The following is a 22,022-nucleotide window of genomic DNA, read 5'->3' on the forward strand; positions in this document are numbered from 1 at the left end:
ATAGAAAAACATTTTGTACTGCTTAATTTTATCTAATTAAGGATTCTTAGCCCTTCATTTTTCTGCATTTTTCTCTCTTCAAAGCTCATGAGATTTTTTCTTTTTTCTTTTTTTTTTTGGTAATCTTAAACTTAGTTGACAGAAAAACAAATATGGGACTTTGCAAGGCTATGCAAAGTTCCTAAGTCACTTCTTTCCTCTATGGCTCACCAGTGTGTTCTGTTTCTACGGTTTCTCAGAACAGTCTCCCATTACTTAAATATATTTCTTTGATACACTAGCAGTACAAGCTAAGATCTTTGTGCTAGGTATTTGCATGCCAGCAAACCTTTGTTCTAAAATGTCCCTCTTTCCTTCTAGACTTAATTCAGTGCACACTACTGCAGTTATGGAGTCTTGCTGGCAAAAAGAATTTAGCCTGTATGTGTCAAATGCAGTTGAATCCAATTAAGTACATCTAAGCACTGGCCAGAAATCTGAATTTTTCAATCCCACTGTGCAATTTGCAGAGCATAGTTACAGGAGGTTACTAACAAAACAGTAGCAATTTGCTTGGGAAAAAAACACACTTCGAGTATCTGCTTAAGCAGCAGGAGAAACACGTATACGTTTTACTGAGTTTATGAATTGTTTCTAAGGAACTTTAGATGCCCACAGAGAAATGAATCCTGAATGGTTTGTTCCAGTGTGCTCTGCTGGGGGATTGCATTCCAGTTGAAAAGACAAAGTAAAAGCTATAAATTTGAAAGCACTGTCGAATTTCTCCTATTTAACACTTTAAAGATTTTCTTCAAAAGGACTTTTCTACATAATTGTGTTGTTTGTGCCATTTTATATTGTCCTGAAGGGAGGCTATGCCTGAGTAGATCAATTTCATGTTCAGGAAATACACATATTCAAGTATAAAATGTAGATTTCTTCAGAGCAGGAAAGTAATTTTTGTTGGCATTTTTACATAGCAGCATGAATCAACCTTATAAATCTTAATGCAACTGTGGACAAAAAAAAAGTATTATTATGTGTAACTACCAAGGTACGGCATAGAGGTCACAGCTAACATCAGGAGTTTCTTTGCAGTTCAAGGCAGAACATAACACCTGGCCATGCCTCAAAGATTGTGAAAGTTAAATGCTCTGATATTTGTCTTAAAACAATAGAGAGAGTTCATGGAATGAAACGGAATTACTATTATACTCAATTATATTGAATATGTCTTGCAGCATTTATGCTAACTGGATGAGACAGTCTACCAGACAGAGTAATAGCAATTAATGTTAAAATTATTTTCAAAAGAAATAACTGTATGTTCCATGTAAACAAATTCATACATGTAATAATCATAAATTGTACTTTACACAAATTTTTCTCTTAATGGTCTCAGGGATAGCTGATCCCAAGAACACACACACGTACTTATGAGAGGTGCTACAAATTCCATAAGACCATATTTGTTTTCCTTCCTATGGCTGTCAAGTCATTTTTGAAGTGAAAAGTTTGGAAGTCTGGAGAACAGTGCTTCTCTCTGAAAGACAGAAAAGTCAGAACTGTGTATTTGTCTCTCATGATACTCATTCTGTTCCAGGTCCAGGTTAACTGACTGTCCTGCCTTGTCCTGCTTTCTAGTTTAAAAGTGTGAGTGTACTCTAATAATGACAGTACCACGGATGTCTTCATCTGTCTCTCATCTGAGAATCCCATGCGACTTTCAACACTTGAACTTTGCTCTTAATACATCTTCTTCCTTTTGCAACAACCTTTTTTTCTTATGTATCCACCTATAATCATACCTCGTTCTTTCTCTGTCCTAGCCTGTCTTGATTCTTGCCCTGATAAAGCTTTGGTGTGCAGCTTTCTGCTCTTTGCCCCTTTACCTACCCAGGTAGCTCAACCAGCTTCTTGCGCTTCTAGCCTTCTGAAGGGGTTTTTGAGTCATCTCCCTGTCCTGGCAATTCTTCTCACAGCTGTTCCTGACAGATGTTCTGCATCCTCTGCTAGTTGTGCATTGTAGCCATAATAGCTTGCCCATAAAGTGTCGTGGTGAGAACTGTGTTCACGGTGTTAGACCCCTTGAGACCCGCGTCTCACCGGCCTGCCACACTGCACAGCTTTCCTCCGCTGTGTGCGGCGGACGGGCTCCACCTCTGATCCTCGGGCCGGTCGCACCTGGCCCGCGAGGTTACAGAGCAGAGAGGCGGCACCTGGGCACGCGCCATTTGGCTGGAGCTTATGACGAGAAGGAAATCATCAGAAGTCGTGGCATTAGCCCAGTGGCCCTCTCCCTGCCACAGTGGCACCTGTTGTCTCACAGTCGGGTGGTCTGAGGTCTCCCATGGTGGGAGGCAGTGGTGAGGAGGTCTTGCGTTACCTGTGATACGGCGTACAAGACACGCCAAAGCAGGGCATTATTGGCGGCTTGGTCAGCATTCTCTCTCCCTCCTTCACCTCACTAGCTACTCATGTGCTTACTAACACAGATAGGGAACTGGATAGAGTCAGTCTCACGGTGGAAGGAGGGCATAAGGAACACATGGAGATGTTACTTCACTGCAGTAGCAGTGCTGTAGCCATCACACCAAAGCACAGTCTGACTTGAGAGGACAACATCTTCTCTAGCCTCATGTTTGAGCCTGGTGGCTTTAGTAAGGAGCACTGACTGTTTTATTCTGTGTTCACCTTTGCCCCAAGGGCAGAGGAAAACTAGTGGCTTGGGGCTGATTCAGTGTGGTTATTCTATGAGAAGAAAATCCTTCTGGTTGGGTAAGTCCATCAGCACACAGGTTGGGCAGTGTTGATACACGTGAGAAAATGGGAAGGATGAGGCAAGGGGAACCCTGGTTTTCTTGCCCAGCAGCACCTGCAGCTTCCTTCCGTTGTGAGAAGTGCATTTACATTCCCCACGTGTCTTGGCAAGGGAAGTGCCTCTGAGGCAAGATAGTTAATCCAGGGGTTTGTGCTTTCTCCTTACTGCCCTCTGGAGCTCACCATTGCCTCGCTATGGAAAGCAGGAGAGAGGACTTCGCAGAGGGTCAGGAGAATATTGGGGTAATTGGACCAGCCAGTGATAACCTGCATATTTGACTGCATGATGGAAGCCTCAGCTGCCGTGTTAATAAGATCACATGAAGATGAGGTCAAGTGGAAATGGTAGGGTTGGAATTTGTAACATTATAACAGGATTCTTAAATATTTAACAAGAGTACGCAGAGCTTGAGATAACTGCTCTTTCATCCTTTTAATATTAAAAGGAGGGAAAATATATGCGTGGAACAAGTTATTGGGTATATCAGATTTTAAGCAAATAAATGTCTGCAGTCAAATGCAGTGCTTGTTTTACCCTTTTGAATCTGTACTGCTGTCAGCTTTATGACACTTGTCACAGGATGGAATTCAGTTTGCTGAGGCTGTGAAAATTTGAGTGGTTTCATGCTACACATGAGAACTGAGAATAGAATACAGTAGGATTTGGAAAAGAGGTATAAAAAAGATACCTCCCCTAAAATCTAGGGCCAGTTTCATGAGGCATTGTAACTTTGCCAGTTTTGCAACCATGAAGATATAAAACGCAGAACATGCTTAAACAAACACATTAAAAGCCATAACATGTATTTAAATTCTTGCTCTGTTTTTTCTCCTGTATCTTCTTATTTTCACAGGACTGCTGGTATGAGTCCTACTGTGAGGCAGCACAAGCGTAGTCTGCGGCCACTCTCTATCAATATTCTCAAGTGCACTAGTGGAAAGATGAGTCTGCTGGTGCTGTTCTGATGTGCCTCAATGACTTGTGCAGTACAGAAATGTGTGGAACTTTTGAGGTGCTTTGCTTAGGCCATGTGCTGCTTGAAGGTCAAGGATGTGGCACAAGCTTGGGAAAAGATTGCAGAGGGGTTGAAGTATGTTCTCTGTGGCCATATTTAGAAATTTAGATATTGTTTAGTAGCTTGTTTTAGCATAATCCTGGAATTTGGGTTTAGAAAGACTGTAGTCAGCCTTTGTTTCAGAAAGTGTTTTAAGGGTAAAATTAGATATTTCTGACTAATCAGAAAATACCTCTTGGGGTAATGTACAAATATGAGATCTGGGCAGGCTAGTTTTATCTGGCTTTATTTGTATCTCATAGAAATGCACAGCTGCAATGCCAAATTTTAGAAATGTAGTCTGCTGTAGTCATATTCCTGCTCTCTAAACTGAGCATTTTGGCTGCTGCATTCTCTAAGCCTGTCATGTACAAGAAATGGTGAGAGGGGACTGACAAATCTGGATGCTAATATCAGATGTCACGCTGATGTTCTCAAAAACCTTGGGCATGTTAGTTGATTTGTTTGATTCTCTAGGACAGAGGTAATGTTGCTTAGCCATCTTTGAGATCCATGGATCAAAATAATAATATAACAGCTAGCTAAGCTGTCATCATTACACTCCTGCATCCGTGGCATTGTTAAGTGTTGCAGATGGATAACTGTATAAAGACACAGTCATTTAGCAGGTGTTTGTATTGCACTTTAGCACTAAATCTCCTTTTATTTCTCTTGTGCTGTCTCACATTCCCTGTGTCTTTCACTTTGTAAAAAGCAGTGGAATGTCAGCAGTGAGGATCTTTCTGCAAATGTTTTATCTGAAAGTGTAAAACAACTGCAAGAACGTGCTATGTGTGAAGGGATACTGCCTCAGGGACCATCTTACCATGATGATAAAGGTCTTACACTGAGTGTTCCATTTTCCCTCTCCTGCTTGGCACATTTTACCTTTCCTGTGCTTGTAGAACTTAAACTGTCTGGATAGTAAAAAGAGCTTCTGTTGTGGTTTAACCCAGCAGGTAGCTAGAACAAACACACAGCCATTCGCTTACACTTTCCACCTCCCAGCGGGATGGGGGAGAGAATCGGAAAAAAGGTAGAATTCATAGGTTGACATAAAGACCGTTTAATAGGACAGGAGAAAAAAAAAAGATAATAATAAAAGAATATACAAAACAAGTCATGCACAGTTGCTCACCACCCACTAAGCGATGCCCAGTTAGTTCCCAAGCTGCGGTCCCTCCCTGGCCAGCTGCCCCAGCTTTATATACTGAGCACAACGTTGTATGGTATGGAATACCCCTTTGGCCAGCCTGGGCCAGCTGTCCTGACTGTGTCCCCTCCCAGCTCCCCGTGCACCTCCAGCCTGCTCGCTGCAGGCCAGCACGAGAAGCTGGACTGCCCTTGACTGCTCAGCAAGAACTGAAAACATCAGCACGTTATCAACATTGTTTTCATCCCAAATCCAAAGCACAGCACTATACCAGCTATCAGGAAGAAAATTAACTTTATCCCAGCCCAAACCAGGACAGCTTCTAAAAGGCTGTTCTTGTTAATCTTTTGTGTGCAAGATTTCCTGAATTCGAAAGAAAGATTTCACTTATTCAAATAAGAAGGTATTGCGTTCATATTAATGGTATGGTGAAGGATCCACTATTGGATCCCCAAGAAGACAAGAAAGTTCTCACTGCAACTAGTTGCATAAAATACTAGGAGTTTCGGTATTCTCTCCACACTATCTGCCATGAGGTTTTCTTATATAAGGCTGGTTGCTGAAAGACATCTCATTTTCATAGTTGAAAGCCAGTGCTTTTACAGCAACCAAATAAGAATAATACAGTGGTAAAATTTATAAAGACAGATTTACAGAAATAAGGAGAAATCATGGTTACATGTGTGTATCCTGTGGCCAGACGTAATAGCTTCTCTCATTTAATCTGTTATCCAATTAACGGGCTTTCAGATGCTTAGGAGCTATGTAGTCAGGTATCCAGTTCTTGGGCAGTTTTTACATTTTTGCATTTCTAGTCACTGCAGAAGAATCCAGGGAGCTCGGAGAAGCAGGCAGTGGGTATAAAGATCAGAAGGAGGTGTAATGCCTGTGTCACTTCCAGAAAAGGGTGACACTATGCCTTAGCCAGCCAGTTCCTTCTGAAGCAAGGAGGGCTGACAGGAAAAATGCTTGCTTCTGAGTTTTTTTTATTGTTTTTCTGGGGTTGGTTTATGTAAAGTTGTCCTGCTATCACCAGTAATTTACCTTAGCATGCAGTTATCCTTGCTGTCCACCAAGAACCTAGTCAGCAAAGAGTTTTAAAGTAATGAAATTACTTAAAATGTGTAATGGAAAGCAGTCACTTTTCAGCCTTGCTGTTCTAAAGGCAAAATTAAACTTTTAATGTTTTTGTAACATAATAGAATTTAAAGTACCTTTAACAACAACAGATTCCTCAAAATGCAAACTCAAGATTAGCATTTAGTATAACACAGGAACTAGGGCTCTAGTGGTGCTTTTGGTGGGGAGAGGCAGAAAATTGCACTCTGCAAACATTTTTGATATTCATGCAAGCATAAAGTGTCTATAGATATGGTGTTGGTTTTCCCAGTAAAAATGGGAAAATGGTTTGCACAAAATGTTTTTGTAGCAGGCAGTGCAGTTTTCATGTGCTTTGTTGCTGCAAGGGCTACTTTTGTTTGCTGGTCAGTGAAGATGTTAGGACCAGGTCTTGCCCAAACTATTTCTTCCTCTTTTGAGAACCATTCTCTCTGTTTTTTCTTTCCATTTGTACAGTCTGATTTCTGTCTGAATTTTGCTTTAACTTGTGAAACGTCCTTCCTCTTTAGCTGTGCAAATATATAAGTTGTCCCGCTTCTCTTTAGCACCTGTGCCACACTTAAAGTTGTATTTAATAATTCCCCAATAATTAAAGTTGTTAATTTATAAATTGCAAATAAAATATGGAAAGCATGATTAAAAACTGTGTATGGTATGGATTTAAAAGGCTGTATGATTTATATTCTGTAAATATTTATAAATGGTGGCTGAAGGAAGCTGATGCTTTCCATGTTTGCATCTTCCGTGAAGAGTTAGGTTCTTCTGTGTTTACCTGTTTGTTCAGGTGTTCTCTTTTCACCAGTTTCCTCACCTGGAAATTGCGTTGCCACCTGGGTGGAAGTAAGGTGGTGCAGGATTGTGGTTACAAAAAGGTTGCTCATAACCATCTTAAAGTTTTAAAACACTGTTGCATAGTTTCCTTGGAATAATTGTTTTCATTGTGCTTTAGGTAGATTTAGTAATACTTTGTCATACTGATGTTGTCATTTTAGGTGCTTATCTAATTCCTCTTTCTATGTTTCACACTTTGAATGTTCTTAACTCCACTGAGTAGGTCTCAGATGGGTCACTCTAGGAGGTGCCATATTTTTAGAGACTGACTTGAAGCAAATGTGTTCAGTTAGAATATCTTCTGAAGGCCTCAAATGCTTTATGTTCTTTCTCTGATGGGTTGCTGCATGCTAAATTTTAATTAAAAAGTGGTCAGAGATAGTTGTATTTAAACACAACCAGATTTTCCCTAGAGACAAGTAAAATATATGTACATTACAGAGTTAGAGGGGCGTTTATGCCAGGAACAGAAGATTATCTTCTGCTCAAAGTATTTTAATAGGCAGATGGCAGCTATTAACTTATTGTGGGAGGAAGGAATCAAAGTCATAATCGGGGAGAATGATGTTTGCCATGTAATTGAACTATCTAACCAGTAATGTACACTGTTACATGCATATGAGAATACTGAAGACCCAATGAAGCCAAATAGTCTTGCAAGAGTAAATCCTTCAGTCGTGTTGTGGGTCAGATGGTGCAGAAGCTTTGATAGCAAAGAAAAGATGATGGTGAAAAAGGAATGATTACTTGGATAGCCTGACTGATTAAAAAAAAGGCTGTTGAATAATGTCATTCATATAAACATTGAATTCATTGAATCAGAATGCGGTTTTGAAGGTGAAGTAGTCCACCTGCAGCACTGTGTCCAGCTCTGGAGCCCTCGGCACATGAAAGGCCTGGACCTGTTGGAGCAGGTCCAGAGGAGGGCCACAAAAATGATTGGAGGGGTGGAACACCTCTCCTCTGAAGAAAGGCTGACAGAGTTGGCGTTGTTCAGCCTGGAGGGGAGAAGGCTCTGGGGAGACCTTGCAGCCTTCCAATACTTAAAGGGGACTTATAAGAAAGACGGGGACAGACTTTTTAGCAGGGCCTGTAGTGATAGGACAAGGGGTGATGGTTTTAAACTAAAAAGGGGCACATTTGGACTAGATTTAAGGAAGAAATTTTTCACACTGAGGGTAGTGGAACACTGACCCAGGTTGCCCACAGAGGTAGTAGATGCTGCATCCCTGGAAACATTCCAGGTCAGGTTGGACGGGGCTCTGAGCAACCTGATCTAGTTGAAGCTGTCCCTGCTTGTTGCAGGGTGTTGGACAACATGGCCTTTAAAGGTCCCTTCCAACCCAAACTGTTCTGTGATTCTATGATTTAAATAAGGTCTTTGCAGAGTTAAATAACAGATACTGTCAGGAAACTGGAAGTCAAATACTACAGGTAGAGGAAAAAATATCTTCCCTTGTGGTTTTCAAAATTAGAGAAGCATAGATAATAAGGAATGTAGATGAAGTCTGCGTTAAGCACAAGGACTGAAGAAGAGTATGTAATGATACTAGTTTGTACTCATTTGAGAGAGATTCAAAGATAGGAACTAGATTTAGACCTAGATCCAGAATTAGAAGGCTGCTCACTTATGTCCAGGTCTGCACAGAAATATGGAGCATGAACATGTCCTGAAAGGGGAGTAAGCAGTGTTCTGGTCATAGTTATATGCCACACATGGGAGTCAAGGACAGGGGAAGGGTAAGAGAGAATGAAGTTGTAACAATTAAGTTGAATGGGGGTGAAGATGTGAACAAAAGTTATTAGCAGAGATGCAAGCGTTGGAATACTGGTTTATTTTGGAAAGGTACGTTGTGTTATGTCCATTCTGCAACAACATTCTCAGAAATCTCTTGCGTAAGGTAGTAGAAATGCGAAGAGAAGACAAGGACTGTCTTGTGCTCTCTTTCTAGACCTTCTGAAAGTACTGAAGTTACAACAGGCATGATAACAGACTGAGTGATCTGTATGGATTAGGATAGAGGTTTGAGTGACGTTCTTGGCACTCAGTGTGATCTAATGCAACCTCAAGGGTGTAGCAACTCATGCCATGTGCTTAGCTAAACCCCTTCCTTCTCTTACCAATTGGCCTGCCATTACCTGTGTCCAGAGCAGCTGTCAGAGAAGGTGACCCTCTTTGGTTCAGGGCTTATCGATCCTGTTGATCTTCACGGAGGAAAAAACCACAGTCTGTCTGCGACGGCTGCCATTTTGGCTGGTATGTGAGGGTAAATTAGGGACCTCAAGGACTGAGACTGTACAGCCTGGCTGGAAGTGGCAGACTCTATCTCCTGGTCTGATATATAGCCTCCCCTCCTGCGACATGGTCATTTGTGTAACTCAGGACAACTGCAGAGGCATGTCTCCTGACTTCAAACCCAACCCAACAGAAGGAATGGCCAAGAAACCTGTTTCTATGGGAACTTCACAGATATCCAGGGCCCTAAACCCCAGATGTCTCCACCCACAGCCTCACTAAGCAAACACATGTCTTTGTAATGGCATGCTACAAAACACTTGAGTGGGCAAAGCCACAAAATTGATGATGCCAAAAACTCCGAAGGCCTTAACGTGGAGCTTAACATTAAGAGCAAAATAATAAATACCTCATTTCACAGTTCAGGGTGCTGGCAAAAAAACCTGGAGGAAAAACAAATGAAACTTTGAGTTGAACAGGCCCGGCTAGATGGTGCTGTTCTGATCGAGTAGCATTTTGTGTGGCCTGGGTCCAGAGAATTAGTGTCACACTAACTCCAAATTCCAGGTTTGTCAGAGCAATGGCTGCCTAGCTGCAAGGCAGTGCATGTGGAAGAAATGGGGTGGCACAAATTAGAGATGCTTTTCAATATATTTGGAATATGTGTTTTAGCAAATAAAAATGTGTTTTATCTTAAACAAAGGGCCTGCGTAAGGGAATGCATGGCCATTGTCTCTGGTAAAATGGATAGTTTTCAAATAATACTCATATAAGAAAAGCTTTATTTTTATTGTTTCTAAATGGGGATGCAATTGTGGTGCAGGTAGATGCATCCAAGAGTAGATCAAGTTTGTTTGGTGAAGCCTGGAGGAGATCTGCACTGTCAGATAACCCCACCTTAGGAAGACAGAAGGGCACTGGTGCAAAGTAGCCGGTCTTAATTACGAAGGGCTTAAGGGGTATTGCAAGCTGAAGCTGGTGGCGCTTAAAAATTGCGGGGGGCAGGGAAGGACACAAGACATGCCTGCTCGGATGGGTATGTTGATGCACTGCCTCTGCTTGGTGGCCAGGAGCTCTTACACAGTATAACAAAAACATATAAGAAAAACGCTGTGGACAGGAACTGTGCCTTTATCCCAACTTAGTGAGTGATTTACTGTTGTTAATTTATACTTATGATGCTGCCTTACAAAGCTTAGTTACAGGTCATGGACCTTTTGTGCCAAGCTGTATGCAAAAAGACAGTCCTGGTCTGTAAAAACTGTAATCTTTATTCTCCCAATGTGAGAGATTGAGCAGATGTAGGGGAGGATAATTTGTCCCTTCTCTCTCAGCATTCCTAAATGTGTATTTTAGTTTATGTAACAATGACAAGAGAGTCTGTATTAAAGCAGTGGGAATAATGAATTTGAGCCTGAAGAGAATAAAAAATTTGTTATGTGCCCAGTTATAATTGTTTCCTGTATATTTTCCTTAAGTAAGTTTACAGGCCCAAAAGTGACACGTTTACGTTACGTGTTGAGATAGTTGGATGGGGGTGTGGAGAAAGCAAAGCAACCTGCTGGCTGCAGCAAGATTTTGCTCATTTTTAAATTAGACATATAAAAATCTTGTTACTTATGTGTTTTGTGATCTAAAGGATACAAATTATAGCTACTTGAAGAATTTATTTTTAATTAAAAATATCATTTTATCACTTCTTGCAGCACAGATACTTTGTTGGAAGTTAATTGAGGAGGCTTGTGAATTTAACTATATTGCGGTTAGGTTGCTATCTAGTGATATTCTTTTGCACCTGGCCTTAGGAAGTACAATAAACCAATCCTTTATTAGGAGAGAAAGATTATTAAATCCTGCCATTAAATTTATGTGATTTTGATTCAGTGAAGCAGATGTGTGAGCTTAATTATACAACTGATGGGATCGCAGTCACTTCTACAAGCTGATGATGAGACCCAAGGTGCCTGTCTATTCTGAGATTAGAAAAATGTACCTTTGTGTATTTTTAGTGTGAAAGGGTGGATTTAAGAAATTTGACTGACAGCTTCCATCTCTGACTGCCAGCATTTCCATGTCATAGCTCTTATCTTCCCCTACATTGATTTTTCTCTTGATTATACATGCTTTATTCCTTCATTTGTTTTATGCAGTCTGTTACACTTTCTAGAGTACCTTATTTGTAGAGAACAAGTCTCTTTTGTGACTCAGTGTCATGCACTTTCTCATTCCCTATTATTCCATCGTGACTTAATCTTTTTTTTTTCTGTTCTGCCTGAAGAAAGAAAAAGAGATGATAACCCTTCTACTTGTGGCATCTTTCTCTTACCCTTGAAAGTTGTGCAGAATGATCAATAGAAAGCACAGTAAGTGGTACAATACTGTCATTACTTTCAGTATTGACATAATGGAAGGAAGCATCTGCTGTCTTTAAACTCTTACAAAGCAGTTGTTGTGAAATGTATTTCCATCGCTACAGCTTAGAAAGCAATGTTGCCCTTGTCTTCCCCAGGCAGGCAGGATTATTATTTTATACAAAGAGACCTAGCTATTGGATACAATTCATAAGATCATGCCTACTGAGCATTTCTGGACACTTCAGGTAATTATTTTGTTTGGAAGATCAGTTCTCAGGTTGAAGCTTGGTACCTACTTTTAGTAAGTGATATATATTTTTTTTTTAACCATGATTGCTATTCTCACTTTCATCCGTTGTACTTCTGTCTTCGGGATGATTATCAAACTCCTCACCCATGTGTAAGGCTTCTTGGTGCAGTGGTCAAGCCGTGGGGTCCATTTTCTGCCAGTTATTTGTGTGTAGATTGTTTCTCTTCACTGGCATAGATTGGCAGTTGTGTCAATGGCTTCTGGGGGAAAAATAACAGAGAGAGTTCCTCAGTGTGTGATTTTTTTTTTGTTTTTAATTTTACTAAAACAGAGAAAAGAATTAGCACACTATGGCTGTTTATCCAGGAGCTTCTAATGAAAGTGTTCCTTTGGAAACCTGCCAATCTGTCTCATAGCTATAGATAGATTTATTAGTGCCTGTTTTGCAGGGGTTAAAGAGATGGAATGGAAAGCCTTAGTAAAATCTGTAGTGAGCTGCTCCAGGCCGACTGGGGACACATATTCTGAAATGGTAGACTATGTTCTAGAGCTCTTGAACACCCAAAAGCTGTACTTCCTCCCTTTTCTTGATACTCCCCCCACCCCCAACCCAAAGCCCAGTGGAGAGAGGAAATGAAGACACTTGCCCATCCATATCTGTCTTGCAAGGAGCATACTCACAGAAAGAGGACGATTGAGTCCCCACGGTCACAGGAAGTCGAATCTACAATTTTGTTTAATGTTTACCCTTTTGATCTACATGACCTGCATGTCTTGAGTTCTTCCCTCTCTGAACCAAGATGGATCCAGCCTCTTGTTATATTTTCCAATCATAGCTTCAAAATGAAGCTTCCTTATATTCTGAATTCTAAGTCCTCTAGGGGAAAGGCAGGCTGTATGGTAATTTCTAGGTTCAAGCAGTTCAGACTTGTCCACAGTTAGAACCAACAGAGAAGGGAAGATCTTCCTTCAAGTAGTTTATTTTCTGGGTGGATCCTGCCATAGCAACTTCAGAGCGGAAAAAAAGTTACTGGAAATCCTTGCAATTTTTTAATAGTTTTTCTGATCAATTTAGTTATTTACTGTATATGCTTCTAGTCCCCTTTCCCCCCCGCTTAATCTCTGTATCTGGCATTAAGACTACGTTATAAAGAAGATCAAAGACCCTAATACAATGTCTGGACAGTTCCTTTGTTCTACTTACCATTTCATCCCTTTGGAGACTTAATTGCAATTTAAATTTGTAAACAAGTGTTTTCCAATTTTAAATAAGAAACAGTTCTTCTGTTATGCTGTTAGCTGCAATATAACAACATGGCAAAAGCAGCTGTAACGTCATTTTGTTTACTAGAAGGGTTATACAATGAGAAGATGTTTTCTTGCTATTTGATACAAATATTAGATAACAAGGTAGGTATGCTATTTTTGACTGGTTGAGAAACAAGAAATTAGAGCAGTAAGAGGCCTTAAATTCCTAACTGTTTTGTTAGAATAAAGGATCATCTATGTATTTCCTTGAAATGAATGTCAAGAGGATGTATACGAGCTAAAATTTGGTGTTCTTGCCTTTAATTTTGCTGTCATTATGGTTAATTCAACTGACATCACTGCTAATAGTGTGAGGGGGGTTTGTTGTTGTTGTTTTAACAAGGTCATCATACAAAAATTAGCCTGATACGTAATACTCTAGAAGATGAGCCTGAGTTTAATATGGAGAAAATACAGTAAAGAGCACTAATTAAAACACCTTCATCCAGTTAATCTTCAGATACCTGAATGAGTCTAAAAATCTGCCTGGGATTTTCATTGTGTTCTTTGGTTAATTTAAATTTTGTGGAATAGTTACAAATTCTGTTGTTTCTAAGTGGCTTATTTAATTGCCATCCCTACAATTCTAGTAGCAAACATATGCATAGGTACAGACCAATGCTGAAACAGTTTCCTGCATTAAATGAGATTTAACAGCAGACTGTAGAACTTGGGTTACTAGTCTCAGTTGCAACTACCATGAACTTTGGGAGAAAACTCAAAAATGCCTGTGAAGTGTTTCAGCATACTGTAACTCCCTGTACAGTTGTTGTGTTATCTTGTCATATGAATCTTTCAGAAGATCACATGAAAAGTGTTCCCTCAGCTATCCAGCCCCTACTTTTTCTGTATAAATATCCTAATACATAGGGTTGTTGACTCAGTTTTGAGTTGGATCCTTTTATATGACTTGCAGTTTGTACTTACTGATAATCCCATACTTTTCATATTTCCTGCATATTTTATCTAATTATATGTGGCACTAAGTACTAAAATTTTCTTTAAAGTAAAAGCCAAACAACTCTTTGCAGTGATTTTTACCTACTACTATATGTTTTCCCATGCTTTATGGGGGCTTTTTTTTTTTCTTTTGAAGTAATATATGTCCAATCACTAGTCTGCCTGCTTGCGGAGGATAAATGAGTTATGCATGAGTACATTCTTAATGTAATTTGATGTAGGTATATGAGGTTGTATGAGACCACAGGGACCTTCATATCTTGGGCCACAAGAAAAGGGGCTCTCTGGAAGAGGTAATGAGGGAGGTAGGCTTGGGTCTTACATCTGTCTCTGGGCAGAGTCCTGTGATGGCACATCCCAGAGTTAAGTCTTGATTGAGCTTCTGGATTAAGCTTGTTTGCAACTGGAAGAAGTGGAGAGAAGGGAATGGGCGGTGAGGAGGACTCAGCTCACCATGGAGAATGAAGCATGGGAAGTTCATGGAATAGTTTCTAAGATAGTTAATAAATAGTTTTCTGTATTAACTTGTGCCCTGTTGGTGCCTCTTGTGCAACTTTTCAGTGGAAGAGAATTGCTGGGCATCAGGCACAGCAGCTGAAATTAAATTCAGGAGAACCAGTATTGACTTAATCTGGATAAGATGGAGGAGGAGAAGAAAACAGATGCTAGTAAGTAGTGGTGTGTGGGCTCTGTCTTCATGTCCTATCTGTTAGTGGCCTGCCTGAAGGAAAGTTGGGAAACCTGTACTTCAGACAAAGACATGGAGATCAATGGCTAAAATACTGTGCTGTAAAAGACGTAAGAGATACAGGACATCACTAATGCAATGGGTTCTTGTGATGGCTGGTAATCTATTCGATGAAGCTCCTGATTCATTCTGGGAAGCTTGCAACACCTGTAGTACACCCACCCAACAACTAAATTGCTGTTCTAAACAGATGGAAAGTTAACTACCGATGCCACACCTGGATATAATTCTGAAATCATAGCAGCTCTGCATCTGAACAATTTTAATAACCATCACAATTCCAGTTTTTCCAGTTTTGACCACAGCTAGAAACAAGGCATGATCTTCGCTATTTCTGGGAAGAATGGGGAAGGGGAGCAGGGAATGCACCTTGACTGTGACTTCTCCATGAAGAAGTGTATATATACTAGTCAGGAAAAGGAGGAACACTGGGAACCTCAGACTGACTTTTTTTTTTTTTCTTCTTTCTTCTAGTACCACAGATTTTATGTTAATCTTGAAAACATCTCAGCTACTTGTAAAACTCCCTTCCCAAAGTGACCAAACCTTCCATGGCTCATAACTAATAGCTCTGCATTGTTAGGCAAAAATGCTGTCTCTCCCAGACCAACTACCTGTGTGTTGTCAGGTTATGTAGCTGGGAAGGAGAGGAAAATGACTGCCAAGGATTGTGAGACTGTACGAGAGCAGTACTTGTAGGTGGGCTTATATGACATCCCTTAAAGTGCACTGGAGGGTGCTAGGCTGCTCCTTGGAAACCTGCCCTTAAAGGATGGCTCCATCATCGCCGAGGACTCACAGTACTCCCCTCTGTCTGGAGACTCCAGTTGTGAGTGTGTGAGATGACCGTATCTAGTGAGAGAAAGCAGTAACTACAAGAAATGTTCAGCTGTCTCTGCAGCGTAGCACAGCGCAGATACCCACCAGCTCTGAGCAACTGGTACACCAGTGATCCAAAGCAGAGATCCTAGCTCAAGGCTCCAGGGTTGTGTTGTGTTGTTACCAGTGTGCCTGAGCTGATAAGATGTGTAACTTGGCATAGCTAAGTAGCAGAGAACAAGTTTGAACGGATTCACCTGTAGTCTGAGCTGGTGGGTGCTGCCCTGTGTACATTGTGCTCCATTTCAAATATAATAATGTCCTAATTGTAACCCCTCTGCTTGTTGTTGCTGCTTTAGCAATGTCATTGACTGCACAGAACTTGACTTGCATTTAACAGGATTAAAGCGTCATTATGTATTAATCTGGGGAGTATCAGAGGTCTTGCAGTTCCGGAATCACCATGAGTCTCAGTGCAGTGAAGTCAGTTAAATTTAGTAATTGGGGTAGGAACCCTACCAGAGTAGGTTCTTTTAGTGTCTCTACTTCTGTGAGCATGCAGGTAAAACTGCTTTAGTTCCCTGCACATAAAAGCAGTTGATAATTTGGCAGTAATGATTCTGACCAGGCATATATTTGTCACTTCATATGGAAAACTGATTTAGCCATTGGGAAATGTTTCACTTTGAAATTTTATGCTCTTTATATTTTGTCAGAAGGAGCCTTACTGAGAGTCAGTAAGTAATAAATATTTTCCCTAATCCTGTAAGTTGTGAGAAAGAATGACTTAATTTTACAGCTTCCCCGTACTTTCAGTAAGCTATGGGGAAAACAGAGCCTTGAAATGTTACCTGACGAGATTCGCAACTTCCCAACAAGCTTATTTTAATAAGCAGCTAATGATCATTTGAATACTATTATTTAAGATAGCCTAAATCTAAAGGAAAAGATGGGTTTTGCCTAGAGATCAGCAAAAGGAAATTGAAGTGCACTGTAAAAACTGTCATATTCCAGTACTGCAGGAAAGATTTGCCTTGGACATCTGATGAAAATGCCATTCTGTATTTTAGTTCCTGTGAGAAGTTACAGATTATTTGTATAACCATAGATACATTATGACTATGTGTAGATACATAATTATCTATATAGATATATACTGTGGACATGTATTTAATTCCAGGGGAATTGGAAACCAGTTAAGTTCCTTCTACACCCAGAGGAAGAAGTGTGAAACTAACAGGAAGAGCTGTGTTACCTGCTGAGCTGCAGGAACTCTATGTATAAACTGAATGTCTGTACATGCACATAGATCATTGCTAAAGTGCAGATTTCTTTTTTCCTTGTTGAAGTACATAATTGTTGGAATTGAATGTACATGGTGAAGTATGAAAACACAGTCTTATCGTAAAATTCTAGCTTTTAGATGCCTAAATCTGGCACTCTTCTGTACAGTGTAGAAAAATACTTAAGATTCCAGGACTCAGCCCTAACCATTTAGCTGAATCAACTCATCCTTGTGTGTATTTTCATGAATCGTTAGATTAAGTGTGTTTACCAAAATGTGTATCTAGATTAAACATGCTAAATAGGATCCTACCTTGTTCCTTGATTCTTAAAGAATTACTCATGTGGTTAATTCAAGATATACCAGCAATCCCACTGAGCTCGTCTGTTATGCTTCTGTACTTGGTGCATCGATAACTAGTGTCTGAAGGGTGTATTTCCCGGACTGCCTAGTTGAAAGGACCCTACAGGGAAGGTTGAGAGGAGGCTGTGCTTCCTACACAGAGTAGAGGTGGGAGAATATTTTGGGGTCAGCAATATTAGCAATAGCAGCTGTTTTACTACCAAAACAATTACCAATTCTTATATATATTGGTGTGAATTTTGCTGCAAGTTCCCGTTCTTCTTGGGGACTGCAAAACTAACAAGTTGTCCTATGTGTAGGAAAATGTCGATAGCCTAATTTCCTATGGTTTTGTGTCTTGTGGTTGTCTGGCTTCCTTGATTCAAGTTAATACTATAGTTCCTCCTAAAGCTGTGCTGAACTCCTGGCTAAGGTGCTGTAGGAACCTCACAGAGGATGTGCTTTGGTGGAATGGATGCTGTGGTGCTCAGAAGTACAAACTTGGCATTTTTTCTGTTGTTGTAAAACATTTTATGAACGACCATTTTTCCCTGTTTGGTTTCTCTGATACCTTGTGGTAGATCGACCCTGGCTGGACGCCAGGTGCCCACCAAATCTCCTCTGTCACCCCCTCCTCAGATGGACAGGGAGGAGAAAGTATAATGAACAGCTCCTGGGTTGAGATAAGGACGGGGAGAGATCACTCACCAATTACCATCACGGGCAAAACAGACTCGATTTGGGGAAATCAGTTTAACTCATTACCAATCAAATCAGAGTATGAGAAATAAAAACTAAATCTTAGAACACCTTCCCTCCAAACCTCCCTTCTTCCCGGGCTCAACTTCACTCCTGAGTTCTCTACCACCTCCCCCTGAGCAGCACAGGGGGACGGGGAATGGGGGTTGTGGTCAGTTCATCTCATGTTGTTTCTGCTGCCCCTTCCTCCTCAGGGAGAGGACTCCTCACACTCTTCACCTGCTCCAGCGTGGGGTCCCTCCTGTGGGAGACAGTCCTCCATGAACTTTTCCAACGTGAGTCCTTCCCATGGGCTGCAGTTCTTCACGAACTGCTCCAGCTTGGTTCCCTTCCCTGAGGTGCCGTCCTTCAGGAACAGACTGCTCCAGTCTGGGTCCCCCATGGGGTCACAAGTCCTGCCAGCAAACCTGCTCCAGCCTGAGCTCCTCTCTCCACGGGTCCACAGGTCCTGCTAGGACCCTGCTCCAGCGTGGGCTTCCCACAGGGTCACAGCCTCCTTTGGGCATCCCCCTGCTCTGGCGTGGGGTCCTCCATGGGCTGCAGGTGGAGATCTGCTCCAGCGTGGATCTCCATGGGCTGCAGGGGCACAGCCGGCCTCACCGTGGTCTTCCCCAGGGGCTGCAGGGGAATCTCTGCTCCGGTGCCTGGAGCCCCTCCTGCCCCTTCTGCTTCACTGACCTGGGTGTCTGCCGAGCTGTTCCTCCCACATGTTCTCACTCCTCTCTCTGGCTGCAGTTGTGCAGTCTTTCCCTCCCTCGTCTTAACTCTCTTCTCCCAGAGACACTACCACCATTGCTGATGGGCTCGGCCTTGGCCAGCAGTGGGTCCATCTTGGAGCCAGCTGGCATTGGTTCTTTTGGACATAGGGGAAGCTTCTATCAGCTTCCTGCAAAAGCCACCCCTGTAGCCCCCCCACTACCAAAACCTTGCCATGCAAACCCAATACATAGCTCGTATAAAGATGAGCTCATCTAGCATTCTCTCTGTCTGTGAAATCACTTTAAATCTTCTCTACCAACTGTCTGTTTTCATTAAACTTGTTTTAAGAGACTTCTAACTCTGTTTGAAATCTAATACAGGACTTAGTGGTTATTAGAGCGGAAATAGGGACAGGCACACACACACACAAAAAAAAGACCAAGAAAAACAAAGTCTCGGGAACCTTGCCTGCATACCTTGCTGTGCAGTTCCTTGAAATTGTGGATACTAAATTCTCTAGGATATAAGTCACAGAGACAGAATTCGATGTGTACATTCTCAATAGGTGGAAAGAGTTGAGATCTCTTATGCCTCAGGAAGCCTGTTTTCTTCTTAATGTGTTCAGTTTTTTATTCCTCCCTTTCCTAAGCTGAAGACTAAGACAGGTGAATTAGAGAAATGATCTGTGAGGGTAGCCCCACACACTGGTGAAGAGATCTTTTCAGGTCAGATTCGAGAAATGAGTTTCTGTTGCTCACGTGGGGAAAAGAGACTCAGAATTTTAAATGACCTAGCACTAGAAATGAAGCATACTACCTGTGCTGATAGAGCTGGCCCAGGACTGAAGTGGTCAGTTGTAAGTGGTGGGAGGATACCAGAGAAGCTGTCTTCAATGAAATAGAATGGCAGCAGAAGGTGAAGTCCAGGACTGAGAGCTACTAGGTGTGGCTGGAAAAAACAAGGATCATGAAAGAAAGACAGAGGCTGAGAACAGCAAGAGAAGAGTGAGAGAGTAGGTTGCTTGTGATAGTGCCCATGTGAGGAAACTCAGAACTGAGACTGACTGAAAGAAGACTGCGACCCACAGTATGGTGAAAAGATGTTCAGACGGAGCTGTGACGTGACTGAAGTGAAGCCTTTGTGGAGGGACAGTGACCATTGGGGATGACTCTGGTAGTGGCTTGAGTGAGAAAGTGGAGCCTGAAGGATCAGAGTAGATTTTAGAGGATTTGGACAAGAAGCAAGACATGAGAATTTGGACTGGCATTGGATGAAGTTGCAGAGGATCATGCAGAAGAATGACATGCATGCGCTGTTTTGGAATGGATTGTAATTTCAGTTCAGTCTTGAAGTTTGAACTTGCCCATTGGGTTTAGTTAAGTGTTACTGAATCATCTTCGGTGATTTTGGCTCATGTTGGCTTCCCTATCTATCTAACCATTGCCCAACCATTCTGGCCTCTTTACCTAGCTAATCCCAAACTAATGCTGTCCCTTAAGTGCAGATCTGCCTTCTTTTTAGCTCAAATATCAGCTACTTCAAGATAGCCTCATCTCGCATCTACCCTAAGACTTTTCTTAAGTGTTTTCAGCATTAACCTTGTTGCCCCTGAGATTCTACCCAGCGTTTCCAAGAGCTGCTCTGTACTGCTGCTCCTCTATCCATGAAAGAAGAGAGTGCTTTCAAGACCGTGGGGACTGAGTTTAGCCTAATTCCCATAGCAACGCTGTTAATCCTCAAACGAATGCCAAACAACAATTGTGTTTAGGGATGGAGGGATGTTAATAAAGGTGTTTAGGGAGTATTCCTGCTGAATAAATGTGCTTTTCTTTTGTTATGACTTCAGCAATCTAGGTTTTCTTGGCAAGCTGCTTTTTGGGTAATAGCTAAGGTACCAACTATTCCTATATGCTTTCATGTTTTTTAAAAGGTTTTGTTCTCAAGGGTGTTGCTCTATTCTTGTGTATGATGCCAGGCAAGGGTTCAGCACCTGCGTTGCTGCTCTTTGTCTTCCCACTCAGAGGAGGTTGTAATTAAGGCTGAGTTCATGACATTGCGCTCTGCAGTGAAGTTGATGGTATGAATCAAATCAGTTCTGTTCAGTTAAATAGGAGGAAATCCAGGTACACTGAGGGGCTCCAGGTAGAAATAGTGACAGAAAGCTGAGGGGTTTTTTGCTTTCTGTATGAATATTAAGTACTCAGTTTCAAATTGTTGAATACTCCAGACTTGCTGCTTGTAACCTCTCTTCCCTACGGCCAAAACATAACAAAGTTAAGTCTGATCTCTACCGAACAGAGTATACACGCCTCTGTGGACCTGGGAAAGAAATTGTTCTCTTCTGTATTAAGCAGTGTACAGATGTCAAGAGTCAGCTGAGGTGGCTGATTACTCCGCTAAAGAACTGAAATACAGGGAAGAGTGTTGTCCCAGGTGTAGCCTGGAGGAGATTTGTCTTCCAAAACAGAAACACACTGAGAACTTTGAAACAAGTTCCAGAGGAGTGAGAACGTTATCTATTATCTCATGTTTTGCATTGTTTTGTTTGCAGACAATTAAGAATGAGAAGCTATTAATGGCTGGAACCCCAGCAATCATTCTTCTCTTTACTGAATGATTGGGAGATAGGTTGTATTTTGTTTCCTCTGTATATATTATACCAGGCAAACATTTACGTATGTGCTTATCTTGATTATCATACATACTGATCCTGATCTTGGACATGCAGAAGAAGAAAGTAACTGGAGATCCAGTATAACTGTTCACCCTTCACGGGTTTAGACTAAGCAATCAAGGTATGCTTCTCTCTAACATTTTGAAAATTCAAACCGTACATATGACATTTTCTTCTGCAAACTGTGTACATCTGCAAAGTTCTCAAATTGCTGCAGTCAAAGGTACTTTTAAAGCACATTTGGCTCAGTAATACACTTCCTATATTGCTCAGTGTACTATTCACTATTCACGTCAGTGATCCACACTAACCAGCTTTCTTGAAGAAAAAGCTTTCGTATTTCCTTTTTTTCTTCTGTATTGTTAGAAGCAAGGAAATGCCTCATCAGGGACTAGTGGGGTCCAAGGTGATTGCTTTCTGGGAATGAGTAGTGCTTTCACATATTAAATTGCTTCTGTGCAGACATTACTATCTGATACTTTCAATAGCTTTTCAGAAGCAGAGAGGAGCAAAATTCAAATGACCTGTAGCAGGAAAAAGTTGCTTTGTTTTTCTTCTTTTTTTCCTAGTGGGTGAATGTTATATAATTTAGATTTTATGGGAGGTCAGTGTCATAGCTGAAATAATTGAT

The 22,022-nt window shown here is 41.3% G+C and overlaps 1 protein-coding gene across 1 annotated transcript in view; it reads left to right on the top strand.

The window, feature by feature from the left end:
- Positions 1–3,726: 3,726 nt before the first annotated feature.
- TPD52L1 (TPD52 like 1) overlaps positions 3,727–22,022 on the top strand; it is a gene marked incomplete at its 3' end in the record, with an annotated part of 59,700 nt that continues 41,404 nt past the window's right edge. Inside the window, exon 1 of the mRNA XM_081998264.1 lies at positions 3,727–3,745. Within this exon, the coding sequence (XP_081854390.1) occupies positions 3,742–3,745 (4 nt within the window). The 5' untranslated portion in view covers positions 3,727–3,741. The remainder of the gene's footprint in view (positions 3,746–22,022) is intronic.

The sequence above is a fragment of the Phaethon aethereus genome (assembly GCF_964289735.1).
Source record: "Phaethon aethereus genome assembly, chromosome: 3".
In the NCBI taxonomy this organism is placed as follows: domain Eukaryota; kingdom Metazoa; phylum Chordata; class Aves; order Phaethontiformes; family Phaethontidae; genus Phaethon; species Phaethon aethereus.